We start from the raw sequence: 25,521 nt of genomic DNA, 5'->3' as shown, positions 1-25,521 counted from the left end.
CCACCTCTCTGCCCTCCGGGGGCATCATAATCACATTGAGCAGCCTTCTTAGGTTGGCTACCAGCTGCCTGCCCTTTACAAACCCCGTTTGGTCCTCCACAATCACATCTGGTACACAGTCTTCGATTCTGGGTGCCAGGATCTTGGCCAGCAGTTTAGTGTCAACATTAATCAGGGAGATTGGCCTATAGGAACCACAAGCTTCCGGATCTTTATCCCGGTTTAATATCAGCGAGATGGTGGCTTGTGACATTGTCGGGGGCAATACCCCATTGTCCCTCGCCTCGTTAAACACACTAACCAGCACCGGCCCCACTATCCCCGAGTTCTTTTTGTAGAACTCCACTGGATACCTGTCCGGCCCCGTGGTTTTAGCCGACTGCATGGCCTTCAGGCCCCCCCATTACTACTTCAGCTCTAATCGGTCCCCCTGCCCCTCTACCATCCCCCTGCCCACCTTTGGGAAGGTCAACCTATCAAAGAAGCGCCTCATCCCCTCTGGCCCCGTGGGGGGTTCCGAGGCATACAGCTTGCTGTAAAAGTCCCTGAATACCTTGTTCAGTCCTGCCGGGTCTCCAACCTGGTTTCCTGCCCCGTCCCTATTTCCCTGGCCGCCTCCCTCTTCCTAAGTTGCTGTGCAAGCATTCTGCTGGCTTTCTCCCCATACTCGTACACCGCGCCCCTTGCCTTTCTGAGCTGCTGTACTGCCTTCCCTGTGGATAGCGCCCCCAGCTCCGCCTGCAGTCTCCGTCGTTCCCTAAGTAGCTCTGCCTTCGGGAGCTCCGCATATTCCCTGTCCGTACGTATCATCTGAACCAGTCTGTCCATCTCTGCCCTGTCCGTTCTGTCCCTATAGGCTCAGATTGAGATCAGTTCCCCTCTCACCACCACCTTCAGCGCCTCCCAGAGCACCGCTGCTGAGACTTCCCCTGTATCGTTGACCTGCAGGTAGTTCTGCATGCATTTCCCCACTCTCTCTCACACCCCCTCATCTGCTAACAATCCCACCTCTAACCTCCATTGTGGGCGCTGGTAACTTTCTTTGCAGACCTGCAGGTCGATCCAATGTGGAGTATGGTCCGAAATAGTGATCGTCGAGTATCCTGTGTCCCCCACCCCCTCCAAAAAGTCCCTGCTCATAATAAAGAAGTAAATTCGAGAATAAACCTTGTGAACATGTGAATAGAACGAGAACACCTTCCCCGTCGGCCGACTGACTCTCCAGGGGTCTACCCCCCCCCCCCCCCCCCCCCCCCCGCCCCATTTGTTCCATGAACCCTCTCAGTTCCTTGCCATTGCCGGAACCCTGCCCGTTTTGGAGCACGACCGGTCCAGGCCGGGATCAAGGACTGTTTTAAAGTCCCCACCCATAATCAGCTTGTGCGAATCCAAGTCAGGAATTTTACCCAGCACCCTTTTGATGAAATGTACATCATCCCAGTTTGGAGCGTATACATTCACTAGGACTACCCATATCCCCTCAAGCTTACCCCGGACCGTGAGAAATCTGCCACCCGCAGCTGTGCTGTCTGCCTCAAATTGAACCTGTTTGTTAATCATGCTTGCGACCCCTCTGGTCTTAGTGTCAAGCCTCGAATGGAAGACCTGGCTAACCCAGCCCTTCCGTAATCTAATCTGGTCCGCCACTTTCAAATGTATCTCCTGCAGCAACATTACATCCGCCTTCAAAGCCTGTAAGTGCGCGAATACACTTGCCCTCTTGACCGGCCCGTTTAACCCTCTAACATTCCAGGTGATCAGCCTGGTTGGAGGCCATCCTGCTTCTTGGGCCCACCCCCAGCCCATGTGCCGCGCCTCCCCTGGTCCGCCTCTTGGCAGCTCCCACCCCCGACCTCCCTGTAATGAGGTGGGCACTACCACCCAACCCCTCCCAACATTCCAAGAAAAATAGCAAAAAGAACCCGTACAGGCCCCCAGCACACAATAACTTTAACTTTAAAACAGACAAGAACAAAAACACCCCAAATTTTAAATAAAAGAATGTGCCGAACACCATCGCCAACACTAAGGGCAATCCATGAACAAATGTAAACATTCCTTGAAAGATTCTAACTTGAATCCATCGGTCCTCAGTTCCGCACCAGTCCATTCCCCTTAGTGAAGTCCATCGCTTCCTCCGGGTCGTCAGAATGGTGTTGCTGTTCCCTGTATGTGACCCAAAGCCTCGCTGGAAAAAGTAGATCGAACTTGACCTTTTTGAACAGGATCTCTTTAATTTGTCTGTAGGCTGCCCTCCTTCTGGCCACCTCCTGGCTCAGATCATGATAGATACGCAGGACACTGTTGTTCCATGAGCAGCTCTTCGTGTTCTTGACACACTGTAAAACCCGCTCCTTGTCCACGAACCTATGGCACCTGACCACCACCATCGCCCCTCCCCCTGCGGCTGCCTCGCCTGCACTCTGTGCCCTGTCCAGCTCCAACGGCCGTGGGAAGAATCCTCCCCCACCAGCTTCTGCAGCATGTCTGCCACATATGCTGTGGCATCCACTCCCTCGGTCCCCTCTGGGAGCCCAATGATTCTCAGATTCTGCCGGCGAGACCTATTTTCCAGGTCCTCCAGCCTGTCCATCAGCCTTGTTTGTTGCTCTTTCAACTTTCTAATTGCGAACCCGCTACCGTTTGGAAATCCGCCTGCTCCTCCACTGTCTTCTCCAGTGCCTTCTTATTCTGGGTGTCCAGCCTTTGGTCCAGTTGCTCCACCGCTTTCTGAAACGGTTCCAAATTATTCTGCGAAGCTCTCCTTCATGACCGTCAGCATGTTGTTCAGTGCTGTCTGGACCGCCCGTTCCGTGGTCCGTTCGTCGGCCATCTTTCCTCCCACTTGAACTTCCACACCACCTTTGTTCGGCCCCTTCTTCGCCTGTTTTCGCTTCCTTCTACTCCTTAGGTCCATACAACTCTGTATGGATCCAGATCTACAGTGCAGTTGTTTTCCACTCCAGCGTTCAAAAGTTCGAAAAAGTCAGGGGGAAAGGCTAAAAGTCTGACCAGAGCGAGAGCCACCAAATGCGCGACTTACTCCCTCATAGCCGCCACCGGAAGTCGCTAGTGCCTTTGATTAACAATGCCACCAGCTTGAGTTCGGCTAACCACCTTTCCAGTTTTCCCTAAGCCAAGGCTTATCAGTTGAAAAGTGACGGAGGACAATGGAAACCAGCCCATCAGCTGCCAGCATCTCCCTCCTTTCCACTCACCTACTTTTAAAGCTTTTCCTGCCCTAGCCCTGAACTCACAACCTTCTTTTTCTCCAATGTCTCCTCAGGTCATCTTGTCCATGAGATCCACTTTCTGTTCCCTTAACCCTATTACCTCTCAACCTCCTCCCTCTGGTCTCCCATGTTGGCTGATACTGTAGCAGTTTACTTCAGGTATTGTGTCCCACTCTTTCAGATCTGCTGGCAATGCGCTTCTCAAAAAAAACAAAATGCTGGACCATCTCCAAACTCCCTCCCTCAAGTCCTTGAACGTGTTGTTGCCTCTCAAATCTGTGCCCATCATTCCCGGAACTCCATGTTTGAATCCCACAGGTCAGTTTTCTGCCCCTTCCCAGTACTAAAACAGCTTTTACCTATGTAACTGTAACAAAGGTAAACTTTCTCTCTCTGTTCTTCTTGACCTGCCGACAGCTTTTGCATGTTTGACCACACCATCCTCTGCTAATGGGAGGGACTGCTCTCGCCTGGTTTTGTTCTCGTCATACACAGAGTATCAGTTGTTTCCTGTTCTCGCACAGTTCCCTTGGTGTTCCCCAAGGATCTATCCTTGGCCTCCTCTTACTCCTTATGGATATTTTGCCACTGAGCAACATTATCCAATGGCATACGTGTGAGCCGATGACACACAGCTCTATCTCACTACCACCTCATTGACTTCTCCACTGTTACCAAATTATCAGACCGGCATAACACCACTCTGTCTCAGTTCACCTGCCGCTGAGACCCTCATTTATGTCCCTAGTACCTCTGGTCTTAACTATTCATGTGCTCATCTTTCTGGTCAATAAGGATATTGGGTGTAAGAGTTTGAAGAGAAAGCACAAAATGGCAGTATTTACTTTGGCTCTGATATCAGGTGGACTAGGACAAGGGATAGAGTAGCTTTAGGGTGTAAATTTGTATGTGGGAATCACAGTGAAGAATAATGGAGATATGAGCCTCTTCTCAGATCACTACAAGTGACAATGAGCAGCAAAAAATTGTGCAGAGAGTGACTTTAGCTGTTCCTGGCAGATGGGTTCAGTGCAGCATTGGTGTCCGAGATCAGCTTTATTGACTGCTTTCTAGTATGAAACCCAAAGCAGTGGAGCAAATGCTGTATCATATAATAGTTAATTTAAGTTACTGGAAGCTAACCATGAAAGCTCTGTGGCAATATTACAAATCATTTTATTAATGATGTATTATAGGCATGGCCAGTATGACTTGTCTTTCAATTTGTACTTAAAAACTGAGTTGAAATTAAATGCGAACCTTATTAAAATGTAAATGCTTCATCTTTGTTTCCTTTATTAAATTGCCTCAAGCTAGTTAAAGTACTTGGCTCACTTGGAGACTAAAGCCGTTGTGAAGGTATCCTGACCTTGATAGCAGCATAACTATGGTTCATCTTTCAGGCCACTCTTGGCACGTGCGTAGTTTCAGTTAATCTGTAACTATTATCTGAGAAATATCTGTACTAATATTTTTTAAAGTTTAAATTAAATGTGAATGAACAGCCATGGATCATAGAATTTACAGTGCCGAAGGAGGCCATTTGGTCCATCGAGTCTGCACCAGCCCTTACAAAGAGCACCCTACGTAAGCCCACGCCTCCACCTTAACTCAGTAACCCCACCTAACCTTTTTGGACACAGAGCAATTTAGCATGGCCAATTCACCTAACCTGCACATCTTTGGACTGTGGGAAGAAACCGAGCAGACACAGGGGAGAACGTGCAGACTCCGTGACCCAAGCTGGGAATCGAACCTAGGACCCTGGAGCTGTGTAGCAACTGTGCTACCGTTCCGCCCATGGGGTTGCATCCAACACTGGCATGGGGGGCAAATCCCTGTCCTGTAACGTACCAATTTAGTTTGCTTTGGAATTTCTTAGACCTACAGTATTTATGCTGCTAAAATTCAAAATATTTCTACATTAATTCGATATTTTCGAGATTTCCCATTGATATCGTGTTTCTAAACTTTCAGTAATGCACTTAGACATTTGAAATATGTAATATGCTTCTTTTCCCTGATCTTTTAAGTAACAGATTGATATAAATTGTGAAATTTGCAGTATTGTAAAAATGTGACACCATATCAGGCTCTATATTCAAGGTCTTGTGTTACTGACTTGAATTCTCTAGCTGTGATTCAATTCCTGAGCATTAATATAACAATATAACTGGAGAAGGCTTTTGGTGTAAATAAACTTTTCTGTACCAGTGTGTACAATTATGGCACTGGAACAGCAACCCAAATGCCAGATAAAATTGCCACAAAAACTGAATTGTCTTAATCCTGCTAGTTACTAATATTCTTCAGACTACTTGTCTAGTGAACATGTTTGATATCTTGTGAAGTGTCTGAAGAAAGTTACACGAAAACGTCCTTTTTTAAAAAATAATTTCAAGTCTCGTTCCACTTGGTGTAAAATTGTTAACAATTGGTCGCAACTTGCATTCCTCTACCTTTGCTGAAACCACCTGAATTGTGGTACTGAATTACACCTCCAACAGTTACAAATTCAGTATGGCAGGTGGCAAATAATATAAGTGGATTAAGTGTTACATGCACTGTCAGCTAGTTTTGTAAAGTGATCAGTATAATTTGTGGAAATCAGCAAAGTTATTTAAGATTCTTTATGTTGCAATAAGGTTGCCGCATTATAACAGTGGCAAGGTACTGAAAATGTAATGCCTGGAGACGGCAATAAACATCATAAACTGCAGTGTGTAGAATGTTGTAATGTGGTTGGTTGGTCTGTCCATCAAGCAGTTAAAGTGGATTCTTTTATAATAGTTGGTGATATAGAATTTCAAATTGCCTGTATGAAAGGACCTTTTCTAACTCAAATTATTAATTCTTTTTGTAATTATGTTAGATTTGTGATCTCTTGTTTTATTGACCTGTGGAAACAATCTGTTGCTATTTACTCTATCATAACCCTTGTAATTGTGGAGACTTTGCACTGGATTCTCCATTTCAGGGACTATGTCCCCATGCCGTCGTGAAAACTGTGGCCTTTTACTCCAGAAAACCTGGCGTCAAAAGGCCACATATTCACAACCCTGCAGGGGGCTAGCAGGGAGCCGTTGTGAAGCTTGCAGCTCTAGCTGTAGATATGGCCCCCTGCACTTCTGGGTCAGAGGCAACCCATGCCCATGGTCGCCGCGCTGTGCTCCATGTCGGACTCTGACTGCAGAATTAGTGCTCCTGATCGGCCACGTGCTCGGACCGCCTGCTCAAAAATACCTCGGTCCCTTATGAGGCCCCCCTGCCATCCGATTGGCCCGACCATGGCGGCCGCGGATTCGATCCGCAGCCGCCTCGCAAGTTTCCCTAGTGGCTGCGGCCATGTTAGAAATACGCCGTCGGGACTTCGGTTGGTCGGGGACGGAGAATAGCGGGGTGGGCCTCGAGCATCGGCCGCAGGTGGGGGATTCGTGGCGCGGTGTACTTCCTGGGTACGCCGCTTTTCGGGGATCAGAGAATAGTGGAACCAGCACTGGTCCTGATTCCGTGCGTGGAACTGGATTCTCCGCCCCGGCGGTGAATACTATTTCGGCGTCGTGCTGCAGAGAATCCAGCCCCTTTGTATCATATCATTCAAGCTCCTCAGTTTTAATTTAAAATAAAACTATTTCTTGACTCTTCTTTCATAGCCCATTCCTCATTCCTAATAACAATTACTGAGTCAAAATCTTGGAACTCCTTTCTTAACACCACTGGGTGTACCTACAACACATGGATTGCAGCATTTTAAGAAGGAGGCTCACTACCCTTTTGAGGGCAATTAGGGACGGGGAATAAATGCTGGCCTCGCCAACAACGCCCACACACCGTGAAAGAATCCAGTTTAGCCGAGTGCAATAGCTGTAAGATCTGCTCTGGTATACTGTTTTCTAATCATTTGCGTCTGCCTTTCTGCAGGTGTGGCCACTGCAAGCGGTTGGCCCCAGAGTATGAAGCTGCTGCCACTAGGTTGAAAGGCAAAGTTCCTCTTGCGAAGGTGAGTTACAGAGGACACATCTGCATGGGTTACTTAATGCTGGTTTTAATTCCAAATATAACAAACTAGACAACATTTTAAAAATGTGAATCTGCATGTTCTTTTCTGTCACCTATTTCCTTCTGTTATGGGCCAGGATTTAGAAAGTGTATCATGGAGTTCACCTAACCCACAACTTTTACTAGATTGTGGTATGGGGAGCGCACGGCCCACTCTACAGGTGTGGTACAGCAGAAATGGAAAAGTATTTTTTCAAGCAAACCAATGTTTATTCTATGAACTCGAGTTAACCTTTTTGAAACATAGTGAACATCTTAGCAACCATCAATTCAAATACAACCCCCAAAGAATACAACACTAAGTAATGCTTACGCTGTCCTTTTAACATCCAGAAGACTTGCAAAAGAAACGCCTTTTAACAGAAGCACATTAGGTTAAAGTCACTACTGAAAATATTTATAATTCTGAATTCACCAAATGATCAAGAGATAGTCTTTTGATGGCAGAGCAAACAGCAGTATACCTGCTTGGTCTGGCTTCAGCTCCAACACTGAAAAAGAAACTAAAACACACCCTGCAGCCTGCTCAAAAACGAAGTAAAAAGCTGACAGCCCAGCTCCACCCACTCTCTGGCATCACTGCAGTAGGAAACACCCATTTCTTAAAGGTACTCTCACTACAGATATTTATATATGCACCCATTTATAAACACCCATTTCTTAAAGGTACTCTCACATGACACTTCACTATCTTCTATTTACATGTAGTGATAACAAAATTAAAATAGTAAAAACAGCTACGTCCCCTTGCCAGAGGAAATGTTTCTCGGAAGTATATGGGTAACTAGAAAGGTGAATTTTGGACTAGTTTATATACATTGCGTCATGTATAAGATTTAGTTGGGCAGCATGGTGGCCTAGTGGTTAGCACAGCCGCCTCACGGCGCTGAGGTCCCAGGTTCGATCCCGGCTCTGGGTCACTGTCCGTGTGGAGTTTGCACATTCTCCCCGTGTCTGCGTGGGTTTCGCCCCCACAACCCAAAAATGTGTAGAGTAGGTGGATTGGCCACGCTAAATTGCCCCTTAATAGAAAAAATAATTGGGTAATCTAAATTTATAAAAAAAAAAAAAAAAAATGTATAAGATTTAGTTGTAATGAATAGTTATGCAATGTTTTAATTGCTGAGACCTTAACGGGTGGAGTTACCAAGTGTTGGTACATGACTAAAGTGGAAATTAAGCAAAGAAATGCAAATTGGGAGCAATTTCTGGCACGCCCAATAGTTGTTTCAAGCTTCAAAGTGGCAACTCTTAATCTGAGACTGTTAAGACACCAGCATGGTTTGGCAAAGATGGACTGCATTTAGGCATTAGGTTGGAGAAGTGTATGGTTCCTTTAAGATCTGCAAGAGGTGGTAGTCGTCCCTTAATGAACAAGATTACATCAGGGAATGAATCTTCGTTTGGTATGACTATGACCGTGGAAACTCACGGAGAAACATTTTGAATGCCAAACTCGGTCTGCATTTTAGTGTCAGTGTTGCAAAGGTTTACATGGTTGGGTTGATGTTTTGTGGTTTTACACTCATAATACTTTACCCTTTATTCATCATGGATTAGTAAAACAAACAGTGGAAGTACAGTCTTCAGAAAAATGATGAGATGATAAATTAAGAGAACTTGGGCAAATCACTTGTATATCACTACTGCTGGTTCTTGTCCTAAATTATTAAATCGGATCATTTTTTATATACTAATGCCTATAAATCACTACTGCTGGTTCTTGTCCTAAATTATTAAATCGGATCATTTTTTATATACTAATGCCTATAAAACAATGAGGTAGAAGCTAAAAACAGAGTGTTCCTGTATTAAATCAGTTTTTAATTATTTGACATGAATATAAATTGCAGATACCCTGCTGAAAGTCTTTGAAGTAGGAAAACAATACTTAAATTTCTGTTTCATTTTCTTGTAACAGTTGAGACACCACTTAAGTGTTGTAGGATTTGTATTCTGGTCTGATATTTTGTGCAAACTCTTCAACCAGGTTGACTGCACTGCAAATACAAACACATGTACCAAGTATGGAGTCAGTGGTTACCCAACGTTGAAGATATTCCGTGATGGTGAGGAGTCTGGTTCCTATGACGGTCCTAGATCCGCAGGTATGAAGTAATATGGTGAGAATTATTCCCCATTAGTGGCTATAAGTTTACAATACTTGTGGGCAGCTAATGCCACCACCTAGGAGGTAGTTCAGGTCACTATTTATACCTTGATGGATTTAAATTGTCAGCGTCAGAGAGTTCTTGATTACAAATCAGGTTTACTTATCAAGTTCTTTAAGGATTGGATCAAGCTTTTTTAAAATAACTTTAAAGTACCCAGTTCTTTTTTTTTCCAAATAAGGGGCAATTTAGCTTGGCCAATCCACCTACCCTGCACATCTTTGGGTTGTAGGGGTGAGACCCAAGCAGACACGGGGAGAATGTGCAAACTCCACACGGACAGAGACCAGCGGGGATCGAACCTGGGTCCTCGGCGCCGCGAGGCAGCAGTGCTAACCCGAGGATCAAGCTTATCTATTGTTTGAGCTTTAGTTTTGATGTCACCTCTTTCACTAATTTCTTCATCTCCCTGTGTGAACATAGAACATAGAGAAATACAGCACAGAACAGGCCCTTCGACCCACGGTGTTGTGCCGAACTTTTGTCCTAATTTAATCATAGTGTCCAAAATTCTATGATAATCCAAGGGCAATTTATCATAGCCAATCCACCCAGCCTGCACATCTTTGGACCGTGGGAGGAAACCGGAGTACCCGGAGGAAACCCACGCACACACTGGGAGGATGTACAGACCCCGCACAGACAGTGACCCAAGCTGGAATCGAACCTGGGACCCTGGAGCTGTGAAGCAATTGTGCTATCCACAATGCTACCGCGCTGCCCTTAAGAACAAATTAATCGACACTCCATTATTCTACCATAATCCATGTACCTATCCAATAGCCGCCTGAAGGTCCCTAATGTTTCCGACGCAACTACTTCCACAGGCAGTGCATTCCATGCCCCACTACTCTCTGGGTAAAGAACCTACCTCTGACATCCCCCCCTATATCTTCCACCATTCACCTTAAATTGATGTCCCCTTGTAATGGTTTGTTCCACCCGGGGAAAAAGTCTCTGACTGTCTACTCTATCTATTCCCCTGATCATCTTATAAACGTCTATCAAGTCGCCCCACATCCTTCTCCGTTCTATGAGAAAAGGGCATAGCACCCTCAACTTTACCTCGTAAGACCTACTCTCCATTCCAGGCAACATCCTGGTAAATCTCCTTTGCACCTTTTCCAAAGCTTCCACATCCTTCCTAAAATGAGGTGACCATAACTGCACACAGTACTCCAAATGTGGCCTTACCAAGGTTTTGTACAGCTGCATCATCACCTCACGGCTCTTAAACTCAATCCCTCTGTTAATGAACACTAGCATTCCATAGGTCTTCTTCACAGCTCTATCCACTTGAGTGGCAACTTTCAAAGATCTATGAACATAGACCGCAAGATCTCTATGCTCCTCTACATTGCCAAGAACCCTACCGTTAACCCTGTATTCCGCATTCATATTTGTCCTTCCAAAATGGACAACCTCACACTTGTCAGGGTTAAACTCCATCTGCCACTTCTCAGCCCCGCTCTGCATCCTATCTATGTCTCTTTGCAGCTGACAACAGCCCTCCTCACTATCCACAACTCCACCAATCTTTGTATCATCTGCAAATTTACTGACCCACCCTTCAACTCCCTCATCCAAGTCATTAATGAAAATCACAAACAGCAGAGGACCCAGAACTGATCCCTGCGGTACACCACTGGTAACTGGGCTCCAGGCTGAATATTTGCAATCCACCACCACTCTCTGACTTCTATTGGTTAGCCAGTTCGTTATCCAAAATTTCCCATTATCCCATGCCTCCTTACTTTCTGCATAAGCCTACCATGGGGAACCTTATTAAATGTCTTACTAAAATCCATGTACACTACATCCACTGCTTTACCTTCATCCACATGCTTGGTCACCTCCTCAAAGAAGTCAATAAGACTTGTAAGGCTAGACCTACCCCTCAAAAATCCGTGCTGACTATCCCTAATCAAGCAGTGTCTTTCCAGATGCTCAGAAATCCTATCCGTCAGTACCCTTTCCATTACTTTGCCTACTACCGAAGTAAGACTAACTGGCCTGTAATTCTGTTTTATCCATGGGTTTCAGATCCTGTTGTCTTAACCTCACAAAAACTCTTTTCTCAATCTGCTGCAGCCTTTAATGCCACACTATCCTCTAAAGCCTCCCTTCAGTTATTCAGCTTAGTAAAAATATCCTATCTCTGCTCTTGTCTGTCAAATAACCCCTTGAGCATATCTTCCTGTCCCAGTATAGTTACCTGTGCTGACCTTCAAAAGCCCATCTATTCGTAGCTCCTTCCCAGCCCTCATCGACATGCTGCTCCTGAGTGTTATCATCAAACATGGAGCGATTTGCATTTGTATTTTTGACATCATCCAGTTCTATGCTTCCATCACCTATTTCAATTCCTCAACTGCCTTCTTGTCACACTGCTTATCTGACATCAAATCTTGGATGAACCAGAGTTAAGCATTTTTGGATAACAGAAGCCATTATCCTCTGCCCTACCACAAACTCCATATCGTTTCCATTGATTCCATGTGCTGCCCGAGCCATCGTCTTGAGTATAGCCAAGCTGTTTGAAACCTTGGTCTCTTTTTGACCCCAACCTAAACTTTACCAGCTTATCATTGTCAAAAGACTTAGTAATTATGCCTGTCAGCTCCACGCCCAGGTGATGGTAGCACAGTAGTAATGAGGCCTGGACTCGTGTTCTGGAGACATGAGTTCAAACCCACCATGGCAATTTGGGGAACTTAAATCAATTAATTAAAATCTGGAACAAAATAATCTCAATAATCATGAAACGTGGAATGTGGTAAAAATCCATCTGGTTCGCTGTCCTTTAGGGAAGGAGATCTGTCGTCCTTACCTGATATGGCCTACACGTGACTTCAGACCCACAGCAATGTGGTTAGTTCTTAATTGCCCAAGAAGTGGTACAGCAAGCCACTCGGTTGTTTTAAGCCATTATAGAAAAAAAGCATCTATGCCACATGTACTGTCATGAAGGTGGCTTGCTCACCCATCAACGTTTCAAGGACAATTAAGAATGGACAATTCACGTCGGCTGCAGTGACACACTCATCCCAAGAACTAAAGTTTCTGCTGCTTAAACCCCTTGTGCCTTGTCACCTCCAGATGTCCATTCCAGTACTTCAGCTTGCTCATAATCCTCATTTCTCACACTCCTTGCTAACCTGTACGTTGGCTTCAGATCTCCCAATGCCGCCACTTCAAAATTCTCAACCGTGTATTTCAAATTTTTATATGGCTTTTCCTAACCCCATCTCTACTGCCATCAACCTTGCATCACCTGCCACCACCTCAGAACTCTGCTTTCCTTTGACTTTGGCCTCTTACTTGCCAATTATCTGAACAACAAATAGTTTCAAGTTTTGCGTATCATGTCCTGTGACTCATCCGATGCTGCTGCATAATTGTTGTATAGTTTTGGCTTGGTGTCACTCGGGGCTAGTTGAGAACACTAACTTGATTATAGGGATGTCTTTAGTTCTGCAGTATCTCATGCATCTGCTATATTTTCACAGATGGAATTGTCAGCCAGCTGAAGAAACAGGCAGGACCAAGCTCCGTAGAAATTAAAACTGCTGACGATTTGGAGAACTTCATTAATGACGCCGATGCTTCAGTTGTTGGTGAGTAGCTGTCAGTAAAACTAATGGAATGCAAGTATTTTTTTTAAAAAATTTATTTTATTGAGGCATTTATATCTTAACACAACAAACTTAATCCCAGATCAAATCAAACCAACATTGCAAATAACCAACTCACCCCCCCCCCCCCCCCCCCCCCCCCCCCCACATTCTAATAAGATACATCTCCGGGCTACCAGGGAGTCAAGGGTCAAGACATCGGCCTCTCTTGCCCCCTGGACTCCTGGGTCTTCTAACACACCAAAAATCGCCACCTCGGGACCACCTTCAGGACCTCCGACATAATGTCAGCAGACCCCTGCCAGAATCCCCAAGCTTTGGACACACCCAAAACATAACACAATTCGCAGGGCCACTTGCACACTGCTGACATCTTTCCTCCACCCCTTCAGAAAACCTGCTCATCCTGGCCACAGTCATGTGCCCTGTGGACCACCTTGGACTGGATAAGGCTAAGGCTAGCTTCACACTCCTCAGCATCCTCGCACAGCCTAGCCTCGAACTCCCTACCCAACTCTTCCTCCCACTTGCGCTTCACTACCCCTATCAGGGCTCCCTTCCAGTCCATCAGTTTCTCGTAAATTTCCAAAATCTTCCCCTCCCCCAACCCCTGTTTTTGACACCACCTTATCCTGTAGCCCCTGGGGCGGCAGATGAGGAAAGGACGGTCCTGCCTCCGAACAAAATCCCTCGCCTGCAAATACTGGAACACATTCCCGACGGGCAGCCCTCACAGGTACATTGCCTTGTCTGCCTGGCCCACCTCCTGGATCCGTTCCTTATCCAAATGTTGGTGCAGCTGAAACACCATCGCCCTTGGCGGCTCGTTCTCCTGCGGCTTCCTCATCGGCGCTCTGTATGCCTGGTCCACCTCCAAGGGTCGTTCAAAGGCCCCCTCTCCCAGCAACTTCTCAAACATCTGAGTCAAGTACGAGCCAGCGTCTGCTCCCTTGCTGCCCTCTGGCAGCCCCACGAACCTCGGGTTCTGGCTCCGGGACCAGTTCTCCAAATCCTCCACCTTCTCCTGTAGCCACCTCTTGAGTATCCCACATCACCCCCATCTCGGCCGCCATCGCAGTGAGCTGCTCCTTGCGCTCGCCCACAGTCGTCTCCAACCTCTGGATTGCCTGGTTCTGAGCCTCCAGCCTCGTTCCAGTGAGTTTGGTATTCAAAATGTTCCTCCGTGAGTTTCCACGGTCTTGGTAGATTCATTCCCTGATGTAATCTTGTTCATAAGGGGTGACTACCACCTCTTGCGGATCTTAAAGGAACCATACACTTCTCCAACCTAATGCCTAAATGCAGTCTATCTTTGCCAAAACATGCTGGTGTCTTAACAGTCTCAGATTAAGGGTTGCCACTTTGTAGTTTGAAACAACTATTGGGCGTGCCAGAAATTGCTCCCAATTTACATTTCTTTCATTAATTTCCACTTTAGTCATATACCAACACTTGGTAACTCCACCCGTTAAGATCTCAGCAATTAAAACATTGCATAACTATTCATTACAACTAATTCTTATACATGATGCAATGTATATAAACTAGTCCAAAATTCACCTTTCTGGTTACCCATATACTTTGAGAAAGATTTCCTCTGGGAAGGGGATGGGATGTATCTGTTTTCACTGTTTTAATTTTGTTATCACTACCTGTAAATGGAAGATAGTGAAGGAAATAGGTGGCAGAAAAAAAAGTGATGGTTCACGTTTTTGAAATGGTGTCCAATTTGTTATATTTGGAATTAAAACTAGCATTAAGTAACCCATACAGATGTGTCCTCAGTAACTCACTTTCGCAATTCGCCACATTACCCTATATCCCACGGGCTTTTACTTTCTTGATCAGTCTGCCATGTGGGATCTTGTCAAATGCCTTTCTAAAGTCTATGTAGACAACATCCACTGCACTACCCTCATCAATCCTTCCTCAAATAATTCAATTAAATTTGTATGGCATGACCTTCCTTTAACAAAGCCACGCCGGCTATCACTGACTATAATCTTATATACACCTCATTTAGTTCTCTCTTTTAAGCTGTGGAACATATAGGTCTAAACAGCTCAATCTTTCTTCATCTCTGAAATCAATCCCGTGAACCTCCTACTGTAGCCTGCAGAGCTACAGTTTTATGGCTTGCTCCCACTAGGTTCTTCTTTCCCTTGCTATTTCTTATTTCTACCCAGACCAAATCTACATTTTTTTTATTCTCCTATTTTGCATTTTCTCCCAAATTTGCATCCACCAACAATAAACAATAAGCAGTAACTAATATAATGTCAATCCTTATATCAACAACAACAATCCCATTCTCCCACCAACCCCCAAACAACTGCACGCATGTTAACATGAACAAATAACAAAAGGGAATCGGGAATCGCCCATAGTCACCATTAACACACACAGTCCCTCCCCAACTAATGTTCGATGTTATCCAATTCTTGAAAGTGCGTAATGAATAACGCCCATTAATTGTAGAACCCCTCCATCCTTCCCCTCAGTTCAAACTTAACCTTCTCAAGAGTCAAGAATTCCAACAGGTCCCCCGTGCCACGCCACAGGGTGGAGAGGTTGCTCTCCATCCCAACAGGATCCACCTTCGAGCGATCAACGAGGCGTAGGCTACAACGTCTGGCTCCACAACAGTTTCCAACCCGGCCGGTACGACGCCCTGGATATGCCCTTCCAAGGGCCCAGGTCCAATTTCACATGCACCACTTCAGAGATTACCCTAAAAGCCTCCTTCCAGTTTTGGACAGGACCAAAACATATGAATGTGATTTGCGGGGGCCCCCCCCTCACAACGTTCACACATACCTTCTATCCCATCAAAGAGCCGGCTTGTCCTTGTGACGTGTGCTCTATATACCACCTTCAGCTGTATCAGCCCCAACCTCGCGCACGAGGCGGAGGCGTTCACTCTCCGGAGCACCTCACAGCAGAACCCCTCCTCTATACCCTCTCCCAACTCTTCCTCCCACTTTGCTTTGATCTACTTCTCTTCCAAAATAGCCCGATAAACTGCCGACACTACCCCCTTCTCCAGTTGCCCTGTCACCAGCATTGTGGAGGCCGGCTCCAGCGGGAAGCTTTGTATCTCCTTCCTGGCAAAATCTCGAACCTGCATGTATCTAAGCATTTCCCCCTGCTCTAGCCCATACTTCACTCCCAGCTCTTTCAATCCAGCGAACCGACCCCCAAGAAACGAGTCTTTCAGTGTCTTAATCCCCTTCTCTTCCGTCCCACTTCCCTGGCTCAAATCTGTGGTTCCCCTGAATCGGCATTTCCCTTGACCCTGCCGCCAAATTCTCAATGAAGCTATTATTACTGGACTCCGAGTATTTCCCCGGGGCCATCGGGAGCGGCGCTGTTGCTAGCGCCTTCAATCCTGACCCCCTACACAAACTTTCCTCCATTCTGACCCACTGGGAATCAACCCCTCTGACCCAGATCCACACCATCTCCACATTCGCAGCCCAGTAATAATACATCAGGTTCGGAAGACCCAAACCTCCTGCCTGCCTTCTGCTCTGTAGTAGCACCTTTCTAACTCTGGCCACCTTCCCTCCCCATATGAATGAGGTAATCATTCCTTCAATCTCTCTGAAAAGTGCCGTTGGCAGGAAAATCGGCAGGCATTGGAAAATAAACAGAAATCGTGGCAACATGTTCATTATAACCGCCTGTACCCGACCCACCAGTGACAAAGGGCGACCAACCCACCTTGCCAGATCCGCTTTCACCCTCTCCACCAAACCAGAAATCTTGTACCTACGGAGCCCCCCCCACTCCCGAGCAACCGGCACCCATGGCATCTAAAGTGAGTTGAATCTACATCTTGATCTCCGGTGCCAATATAATTACTCGCTAGAGCACTGATCTCTGCCTTTACTAAAAAAGCTACACCTCCTTTTCCTTCCTGCCTATCCTTCGAAATACTAAGTACCCTTGGACGTTACCCCTAAACCATGTCTCTGTGATCGCCACCAAATCCTACCCCATTGTCTATATTTTTTAAATTTTTCTTTTTTTAGAATAAATTTAGAGTACCCAATTCATTTTTTCCAATTAAGGGACAACTTGGCAGAGCCAATCCACCTAACCTTCACATCTTTTTGGGTTGTGGGGGCGAACCCCACGCAGGCACGGAGGGAATGTGAAACTCCACATGGACAGCGACCCAGAGCCGGGATCGAACCTGGGACCTCTGCCCCATTGTCGATATTTGCGCTGTTGACTCATTAATGTTATTCCAAATGCGTTGTGTAATTTTATTCCGAATGCTTTGTGCATTCCGATACAAAGCCTTTAAGTTAGTTCTATAATCAAATTTCCCTACTCTTGTACGATTCCTTGATGCAATATGACATTCACACATTCTGTCACTTCCTTTTATTTACTAGTAACAATCAGCCTCATTACTAACCTGCACTCCTACCTTCTCCTTTAACGTTAATCTTATTGACCCTATGCCAATTAGCTCGTGGCTCAGGTAGTAATCTGGAGATTGTTACCTTGGTTCATCTTTTTAATTTTGCTCCGAGCTGCTCATAATCCCTCAGCAGAACCTCTATCTTTGTTCTACCTATATCGCTGGTACCTACATGGACCATGACAACTGGATCTTTCCCCACCCAGTCCCAAGTTCCTCTGGAGCCCAGGTGAGAGATCCTGAATCCTGGCACCAGATAGGCAATACAGCCTTCGGACTCTCTATCCTGGAGCAGTGTCTGCCCCTGGCTATATTATCCCCGAATACAACTATATTTCACTTTTCTCCCCCAACTTGAATGGCTTCCTGTCCCACAGTTTGCTCACCCTCCCTGCAGTCCCAGCTCTTGTCCACACGGGGCAAGAATGTCAAACCTGAGGCTCCTGCAACATAGATTTACAGTGCAGAAGGAGGCCATTCGGCCCATCGCTGTGTGGGCCAGGAGTCACATGTAGGTCAGACCAGATAAGGATGGCAGATTTCCTTCCCTAAAGGACATTAGTAAACCAGAAGGATTTTTACGAAAATCGGCAATGCTTTTGTGGTCATCATTAGACTCTCTTAATTCCAGATTTTTTGACGGGATTCAAACCTGGTCTCTGGATTACTTGTCCAGTGACAATACCATTACACCACCGCCTCCCCAGGTAACTCTTCCCCCTCCCTGATGTGTCACAGTTTCCGAAACTCAGACTCCAGCTTATCAACTCTGAGTCGGAGTTCCCGAAGCAACTAACACTTGCTACAGGCGTGGTCACTACGAACAACAATGGGGTCCACCAGCTCCCACATCATGCAGGTGCAACACATTACCTGGCGCTGCAACTCTATTTTGTTTAATTTAGTTTTTAAATTTTCAACTGGTCTTCAGTTTTTTAATCTGTAAAATATTTCTGCAATTTCCCTTTAATCTGAAAGCAATTTAGAACAGGTTGTAATCAAGTTAGTCGTTACTTACCAACCAGTGACATTTGTCACTGTTTTTCTCACTTTATGGTGAGCTGCTCCCCACAGGGTGGTGAGTGACTGGGAGGGGAATCTCCCCAGATGCTGCCAGGCCTGCTGAGTTTTCCCAGCACTCTGTTTTTGTTGTGGAACAGAGAATCAAGCCAACTCTCCTCGACATTCAATGGCAGTACCATTCACTACCATCGCTGAATGCCCATATCTACATCCACATCCTAAGGGAACACCACCTCCCAGTCACTCACCACCCTGACTTGAAACTATACAATCACTGGATCAAAATCATGAAACTCCCTTCCCAACAGCACTGACCCCAGCAGTTCAAGATAGTGGCTCACCACATTCGCATGGCAGTGAGGGGTGGTAATAAATGCTGGCATACCCAGTGATTTTTTTGGGGGGGGAGGGGGGGGGGGGGGGAGGAGAGAACCGGTCAATTAAAACAGTGGGTGAAGGGAGAGCAGCTTCAGAGAGAAAAACAGTGTGCAGAGAGGCAGACCCGGCCAATTAGAACAGCATGGGAAGGAAGCTGTGGGGAGCAGCTCACCATAAAGTGGGAAAAACAGTGACAAATGTCACTGGTTGGTAAGTAACGACTAACTTGATTACAACCTGTTCTAAATTGCTTTCAGATTAAAGGGAAATTGCAGAAATATTTTACAGATTAAAAAACTGAAGACCACTAGGCCACCGTATTGCCCCTGAAAGCAAAACTTAACATGTGACCGATGGTCCGGTGATGGAGCAAGGGGTGGTTTAGCATTGCAATAATTTCTGCGTACTTCTTTTTAAAAAGGAGGGCCAAGAGGCACAAGAAAAGTCACCACCTGAAGTTGTTGAACTCTGTTGTGTCCTTGTAACTTGCCTAATTGATTCTCTCTTGTTGGAGGTCATTATGTGGCACTTGGGTGACGCAAATGTTACTTGCCACTTATCAGACCAGGCCTCAATGTTAACCATGTCTTACTGCATATGGACATTTGAATTGCTTGATTGTCAAAGTTACAAATGGTGCTGAACATTGCGCAGTCATCAGCACACATTCCCCACTCTGACCTTGTAATGGAAGGAAGGTCATTGATGAAGCAGCTGAAGATGTTTGAGCTTAGGACACTACCCTGAGGAATTCCTGCGGCAATGTCCTGGAACTGAGACTGAATTTCAACGACATTAGGTGTGATTCCAATCAGCGGAGAGTTTTTCTCCCCCACTCCAGTTTTGCTAGGGCTCCTTAATGCCATGCTTGTTCAACTACTGCCTTGATGTCTCACCGTCGCTCTCTAATTCAACTCTTGTCCATGATTGGACCAATGCTATAATGAGAGTTTGAGCTGAGTGGCCCCGACAGAACCAAAACTGAGTGTCACTGAGCAGCTTATTACATAGTAAGTGGCACTCAATTGAATTGTTGATGACACCTTTGATCATGTTGTGGATGATTGATAGTGGACCAATGTAGTTGTCAGGGTTGGATTGTCCTGCTTTTTGTGGATAGGACACACCTGGGCAATTTTCCACATGCTGGGTAAATTGCAAATCAGCTTTATAATATTTCTGACCTTGGGTTTTAAAGCATAGGTTTATTGAAAATGTTACCTCCATAACTAAAGATGCTTTTTCATGATCAGGAATTGAAGTTGAATTATTTGGGGGTGGAGGGGGGGTGAATGCCATGGAAAAGAAGAGTTCTCAGCTTTGTGTTATGGGTGAGTCTACATCTGATGTTAATTTGCCAAGATGTTTAATAAGTAATTGATTTGTATATGTTTGTTGTGCAGGTTTCTTTGCAGACTCTGCCAGCACACCCCAGGCTGATTTCCTTAAAGCAGCCAGTGCAATGAGAGAGAACTATCGTTTTGCACACACCAATACAGAAGAACTCCTTGAGAAATATGACATCAAGAGCAAGTATGTACTGAAATGTGTTTGGAACCATCCAGTCTTAACCCTGTCTTTTGGCTACAAAGCAGTAATACATGAGGGCTTTTATATTATGCAGAGGTTTGGCTCCTGACTTAGGGGACTTCAATAAATCGGCCGTCTCTTTCCACCCTTTCTGTTTGATATAAATCCTTTTGCAGCAAGAGATTGTCCTCAGTGATGACCCTTTTTTCATTTTCACCTCCAAAACAGTGCATTGTCCTCCGCTTTTTAAAAATTGATTCCGTAGATTCTTTTTTCAACTGTGGCCGTCTAAATTTCAGGCTTTTCATGGATAAGCTAAGAATTGTTTAAGGCTATGCTGTTATATTGCTATGCTATGCTATATTGGCATGTAGACACTTGCAGTTGGAGCAGACACATTAACTCAGTTGGGATATATTTTTGTAGACAGGGGAATTCCAATACTAACACTTTAGTATTTCAACATCTAATGATACAGTGCTTGATTTTGAGGCTTTATTATGTAAAGAAAAGTTTGCAAGTCATTTTCAAATTGCTATTTAAACTATACTTATTTCTCCAGTCTTAGTTTTTAATCAATTTCCATGTTTTGATTGTTTCCTGTTCCATGTATAAATGCAAGCTGCACCCAGACTAGAAATATTGATTAAACATGTGTAACTTTGATCCAAGTCAGCATTCATCCAGTTTTTCCATTTCCTGGACATCTTCAGGAAAGCCTTTAAAAACGTGCCAGAATTTGGACAGTTCTACGGATATTGAACTTGGGACAAAATTGCATTAAAAGCTGTTGTTCATTCTTTCTTAATACTTGGATCGTGAGGACTTGACAGAGTGCATGCTGAGAGACTGTTCCTTCTGTCTGCAGCAGCTAGAACTGGGGGTCGTGGTGTTGGGGGTAAGGGGTGAGCCACTTAGGAGTGGGCAGCACGGTAGCATTGTGGTTGGCACAATTGCTTCACAGCTCCAGGGTCCCAGGTTCGATTCCCGGGCTTGGGTCACTGTCTGTGCGGAGTCTGCACATCTTCCCCGTGTCTGCGTGGGTTTCCTCCGGGTGCTCCGGTTTCCTCCCACAGTCCAAAGACGTGCAGGTTAGGTGGATTGGCTGTGATAAATTACCCTTGGTGTCCAAAATTGCCCTTAGTGTTGGGTGGGGTTACTGGGTTATGGGGATAGGGTGGAGGTGTTGACCTTGGGTAGGGTGCTCTTTCCAATAGCCGGTGCAGACTCGATGGGCTGAATGGCCTCCTTCTGCACTGTGAATTCTATGAGTGATGAGAGATTCCTTCATTCGCAGCTTTGTGAATCTTTGGAATTCTCTATCCCAGAGGCTGTGGAAACTCAAGTCACCGAGTATGCTCAAGACAGAGTAAGGGAATTGAGGGAAATGGAATTACTGTGGGTGAGAAAGTGGGATTGTAAACCTTGAACCATTATCTTTTTGGAGGAGTGCAGGAAGCTCGGGGACACTAGTCTGCCCCTGCTCCAATCACCTCATGTTCCTACGTTATTGAAGGAAGTGACTATTTGAAATTTTACCCTATTGGTGACAGAAACCGATTTTTCCGACTTCATTGTAATTCTGGATAGCTACCTCAAGGAAGATGCAACCTGTCATGAAAAGCATGCTGCTGGCCATATGGGCAATGAAGTCCTATTTTTCCACCATTTCATCATGCACATAGATCTATGAAAAGGGAAACGGAAAGAATGAGAGAAGCAGTTGGCAGCATTGTTTGGGAAAGCAACTGTATCGGAATGCTTTTCTGGGGATGTGCCAGCTCTGATCATGAATAATAGAAATAGCACGGGGGAGGGGGGGGAAGAAAGAAAGATGTTTTGTTAAAGCTTTTTATCTTTAACAGAGTCAACATTTAGGATATAAATTCCCCAGAATTAAAACCTATCTGCTGCTTGATGACCATATACTTTAAAAAATGGAAATGACCGATTCCGAATTCTCCTGCACCTTACCTATCCTAGCACCTGCTGAGAGAGAGCGAGACCCCATCATGCACATATGCAATCTGGCCAGTGAAATGTGCTTTGTGTGGAACACCAGCAGCTAGTGTCTGATAAATGCAGACTGTAACATTAGAGCAGTAAATGGTGATTCTGAAGCATCTCTTTTGGATTTGCATTAATTCCAGATAATGTTGATTCTGGGGAAGGGGGGAAACATATAACACAGTAGAAGCAGTGAAGACTAAAATTGAACCTTTTACTAACCATTTTCCTGATGCTGGCTTTTATTTTTAAATAGGGGAATTATCTTGTTCCGACCTCCAAGACTGGCAAACAAGTTTGAGAGCAGCAGTGTACAGTACACAGAAGAGAAATTCACAAATGCGAAAGTAAAGAAATTTGTTCTCGACAACATGTAAGTGCTGATTCTGTGACAAATTTTAAAACGACATGACTTTTGAGTGTTTTGATTATGGATCTTGATGCTTCACCGTGCTTCTTGAAGCTGGTTTCCGTGGTGGGAAGAGAGTAAGCATATTAAATTTAAGGCAACCAAATTATTCAAATCACATTTGTGGTCATGCTGGCAGACTTCAAAGCTGATGTATTAATATCAAATAAATGTTATTATTCATGTCTTGTAAAGGATTTTCTATTTGTTCGTGGGATAGGCATCACTGGCAAGGCCAACATTGTCTGCCCCCAATTGTCCATGAAGGTGTCCTTGACTTGCCGACTTGAATCGCTGCTGTCTAGGTGGTGTAGGTGAACCTATAGTGCTATCAGAGAGAGAGAGTTCCAGGTTCTTGACCTGGTGACCATGAAGTAATGGTGGTATAATTACAAGTCAGCTTGGTCAGTGACTTGGAGTGGAACCTGCAGGTCGAAAGACCACATATCTGCTGCCCTTGTTCTTCCAGCTGGTAGAGGTCATGGGTTTCATAATATACACCACTGCCATTTGAGTGCCAGTGGTGACTGTAAAAGTGTGTATTGGATTTTGGTGCCAATGTTGCTGGCTGCTTTGTCCTGGGGGGAGGCAGGTATCGAGCTTCTTGAGTGGTGTTTAAGCTGAACTCATTCAGGCAAGTGGACAGTATATCATCATGCTCCTTAGGCCTTGTAGATGGTGGACAGGCTCTGGGGAGATGGAAGGTGAGTTACTTGTCAGCCAGCCTCTGGCCCACTCTTGTAGCCACGGTATCTATATGGCTGGTCCATTACTTTTTCTAGTCGATAGTAAATCAAGCCCTGGGGATGTTGTTGGTTAGGGGTTTAACAAAGGTAATACCATTGAATATCATCGGACAGATTCTCCCTTGTTGGAAATGGTCATTGATGGGCACTTGAGTGATACAGATGCAACATAGGCTGAATCGGAATGTTGCCTAGGTTTCGGACTGTCAGTATCTGAGGAATTGCAAATGATTCTGAACACTGTAATCATCAGCAAACATCTTCACTTCCAGCCTTCTGTTTGAGGGGAAAATCGTTGATAAAGCAGTTGGCCGTGAACATTGTTCTGAGGAACTCCTGCAGTCATGTTCTGGGACTGAGATGATTGGCCTTCAACAACCACAACCAACTTTGTTTATTGTTGTGTATGCCCCCAACCAGTGGAGAGTTTCCCCTCGGATTCCTATTGACTTAACTAAGTTGTTATAACCCACGCGCGACCAATGGGAATGGACCAGTTAGTCAACAATCTGGAAATCACAACACCTTTTGGTTTACGTATATGCCAAATTTCTAACTAATGCCTGTGTAGAAGTATTACCTTGCCTTTGTGTTAAATGCTCCTCAATATAAAAAAACAAACTTCAATTATCAGTATAATGGATTTTTCTAACTATAATTCTGCTACTAAAGGTTCTATATCAGAAGTGAACAGTAAGTTGCTTATTTAACGTTTACTCAATTAAAGTTGCTGTCCTTGTGTTGTGAGTTTCACTTTCACTTTGTTTGCCAGAGACTTCCTCATATATGGCCTGTCTGCTCACATGGCCTTTTCCCCAGTGCTTCCACTCCTTTTCTTGGTGTTGAAGTTTCTCTTTCGCCCATCTCCCACACCATCCTCTGTTAACTTAAAAGTCCTCTGTGTCTGTCGTGACCACTAGGGACTTCAGTTAGGCCTCCTGCTCTTGGCCTTGCATCCATCATGGCCCCTGCTACGGCCTTTGCTCTTGGTCCCTCCTTCTTGCTTCCCCTTCTCGGTTTCTATCTTTGGCCTGGACGGTCTGCCTGCTTTCAGCTGCTTTGCTCCTGGCTCCATCTCTTGAATTCACACCAAGGTGCTGGGCGCCATCTAGTGCCAGAAGTTGATCAGTGCAGGAGGTCTTGCACCAATTAACCTCTGCCACTAGGTGGAGCCTGGTCAGTTTAAAACTGGTGAAGCCTGGTCAGTCTAAAACGTGTGGGCGAGTGTACAATTAATTGATATCGCATTTATATTGTGTTTTATTTTAAAAATTGTTTTGAAGGTTATTATGCTTCAGCATTTTCTGCTGTGAAAGGTTCCAAAGTACTTAACAGCATGTTTTTAGTATTTAATAATCTTTGTGTCACAAGGTAGGCTTGCATTAACACTGCAATGAAGTTCCTGTGAAAATCCCCCTAGTCGCCACACTCTGGCGCCTGTTTGAGTACACGAAGGGAGAATTCAGAATGTCCAATTCACCTAACAAGCACGTCTTTTGGGACTTGTGGGAGGAAACCAGTGCAGGCTCCACACTGTGACCCAAGCCAAGAATTGAACCCATGACACTGTGAAGCAACAGTTCTAACCACTGTGCTACTGTGCCACCTGTTATGGGCCAGGGATTGGAGAACCCTAAAGTGTATCATGGAGTTCACCTGACCCACATCTTTTACTAGATTGTGGTATGGGGAGCACACGGCCCACTCTATAGGTGTGGTACAGCAGAAATGGAAAAGTATTTTTTAAAGCAAAACTAATTATTCTACAAACTCAAGTTAACCTTTTTAAAACATACAGTGAACATCTTAGCAACCATCAATTCAAATACAACCCACAAAGAATACAACACTAAGTAATCCTTTAAGCTTTCCTTTTAACATCCATAAGACTTAAAACA

At 45.1% G+C, this 25,521-nt stretch overlaps 1 protein-coding gene across 1 annotated transcript in view; it reads left to right on the top strand.

Annotated features, from left to right (window-relative positions):
• pdia3 (protein disulfide isomerase family A, member 3) overlaps nucleotides 1-25,521 on the top strand; it is a 57,251-nt gene that overhangs the window by 8,270 nt on the left and 23,460 nt on the right. Inside the window, exons 2-6 of the mRNA XM_038814986.1 lie at nucleotides 7,155-7,233; nucleotides 9,283-9,400; nucleotides 12,973-13,080; nucleotides 20,335-20,464; nucleotides 22,725-22,841. Of these exons, the coding sequence (XP_038670914.1) occupies nucleotides 7,155-7,233; nucleotides 9,283-9,400; nucleotides 12,973-13,080; nucleotides 20,335-20,464; nucleotides 22,725-22,841 (552 nt within the window). The remainder of the gene's footprint in view (nucleotides 1-7,154; nucleotides 7,234-9,282; nucleotides 9,401-12,972; nucleotides 13,081-20,334; nucleotides 20,465-22,724; nucleotides 22,842-25,521) is intronic.

This window comes from Scyliorhinus canicula, chromosome 12 (assembly GCF_902713615.1).
Source record: "Scyliorhinus canicula chromosome 12, sScyCan1.1, whole genome shotgun sequence".
Taxonomy (NCBI): domain Eukaryota; kingdom Metazoa; phylum Chordata; class Chondrichthyes; order Carcharhiniformes; family Scyliorhinidae; genus Scyliorhinus; species Scyliorhinus canicula.
This window is presented reverse-complemented; position numbering and strand designations above follow the sequence as displayed.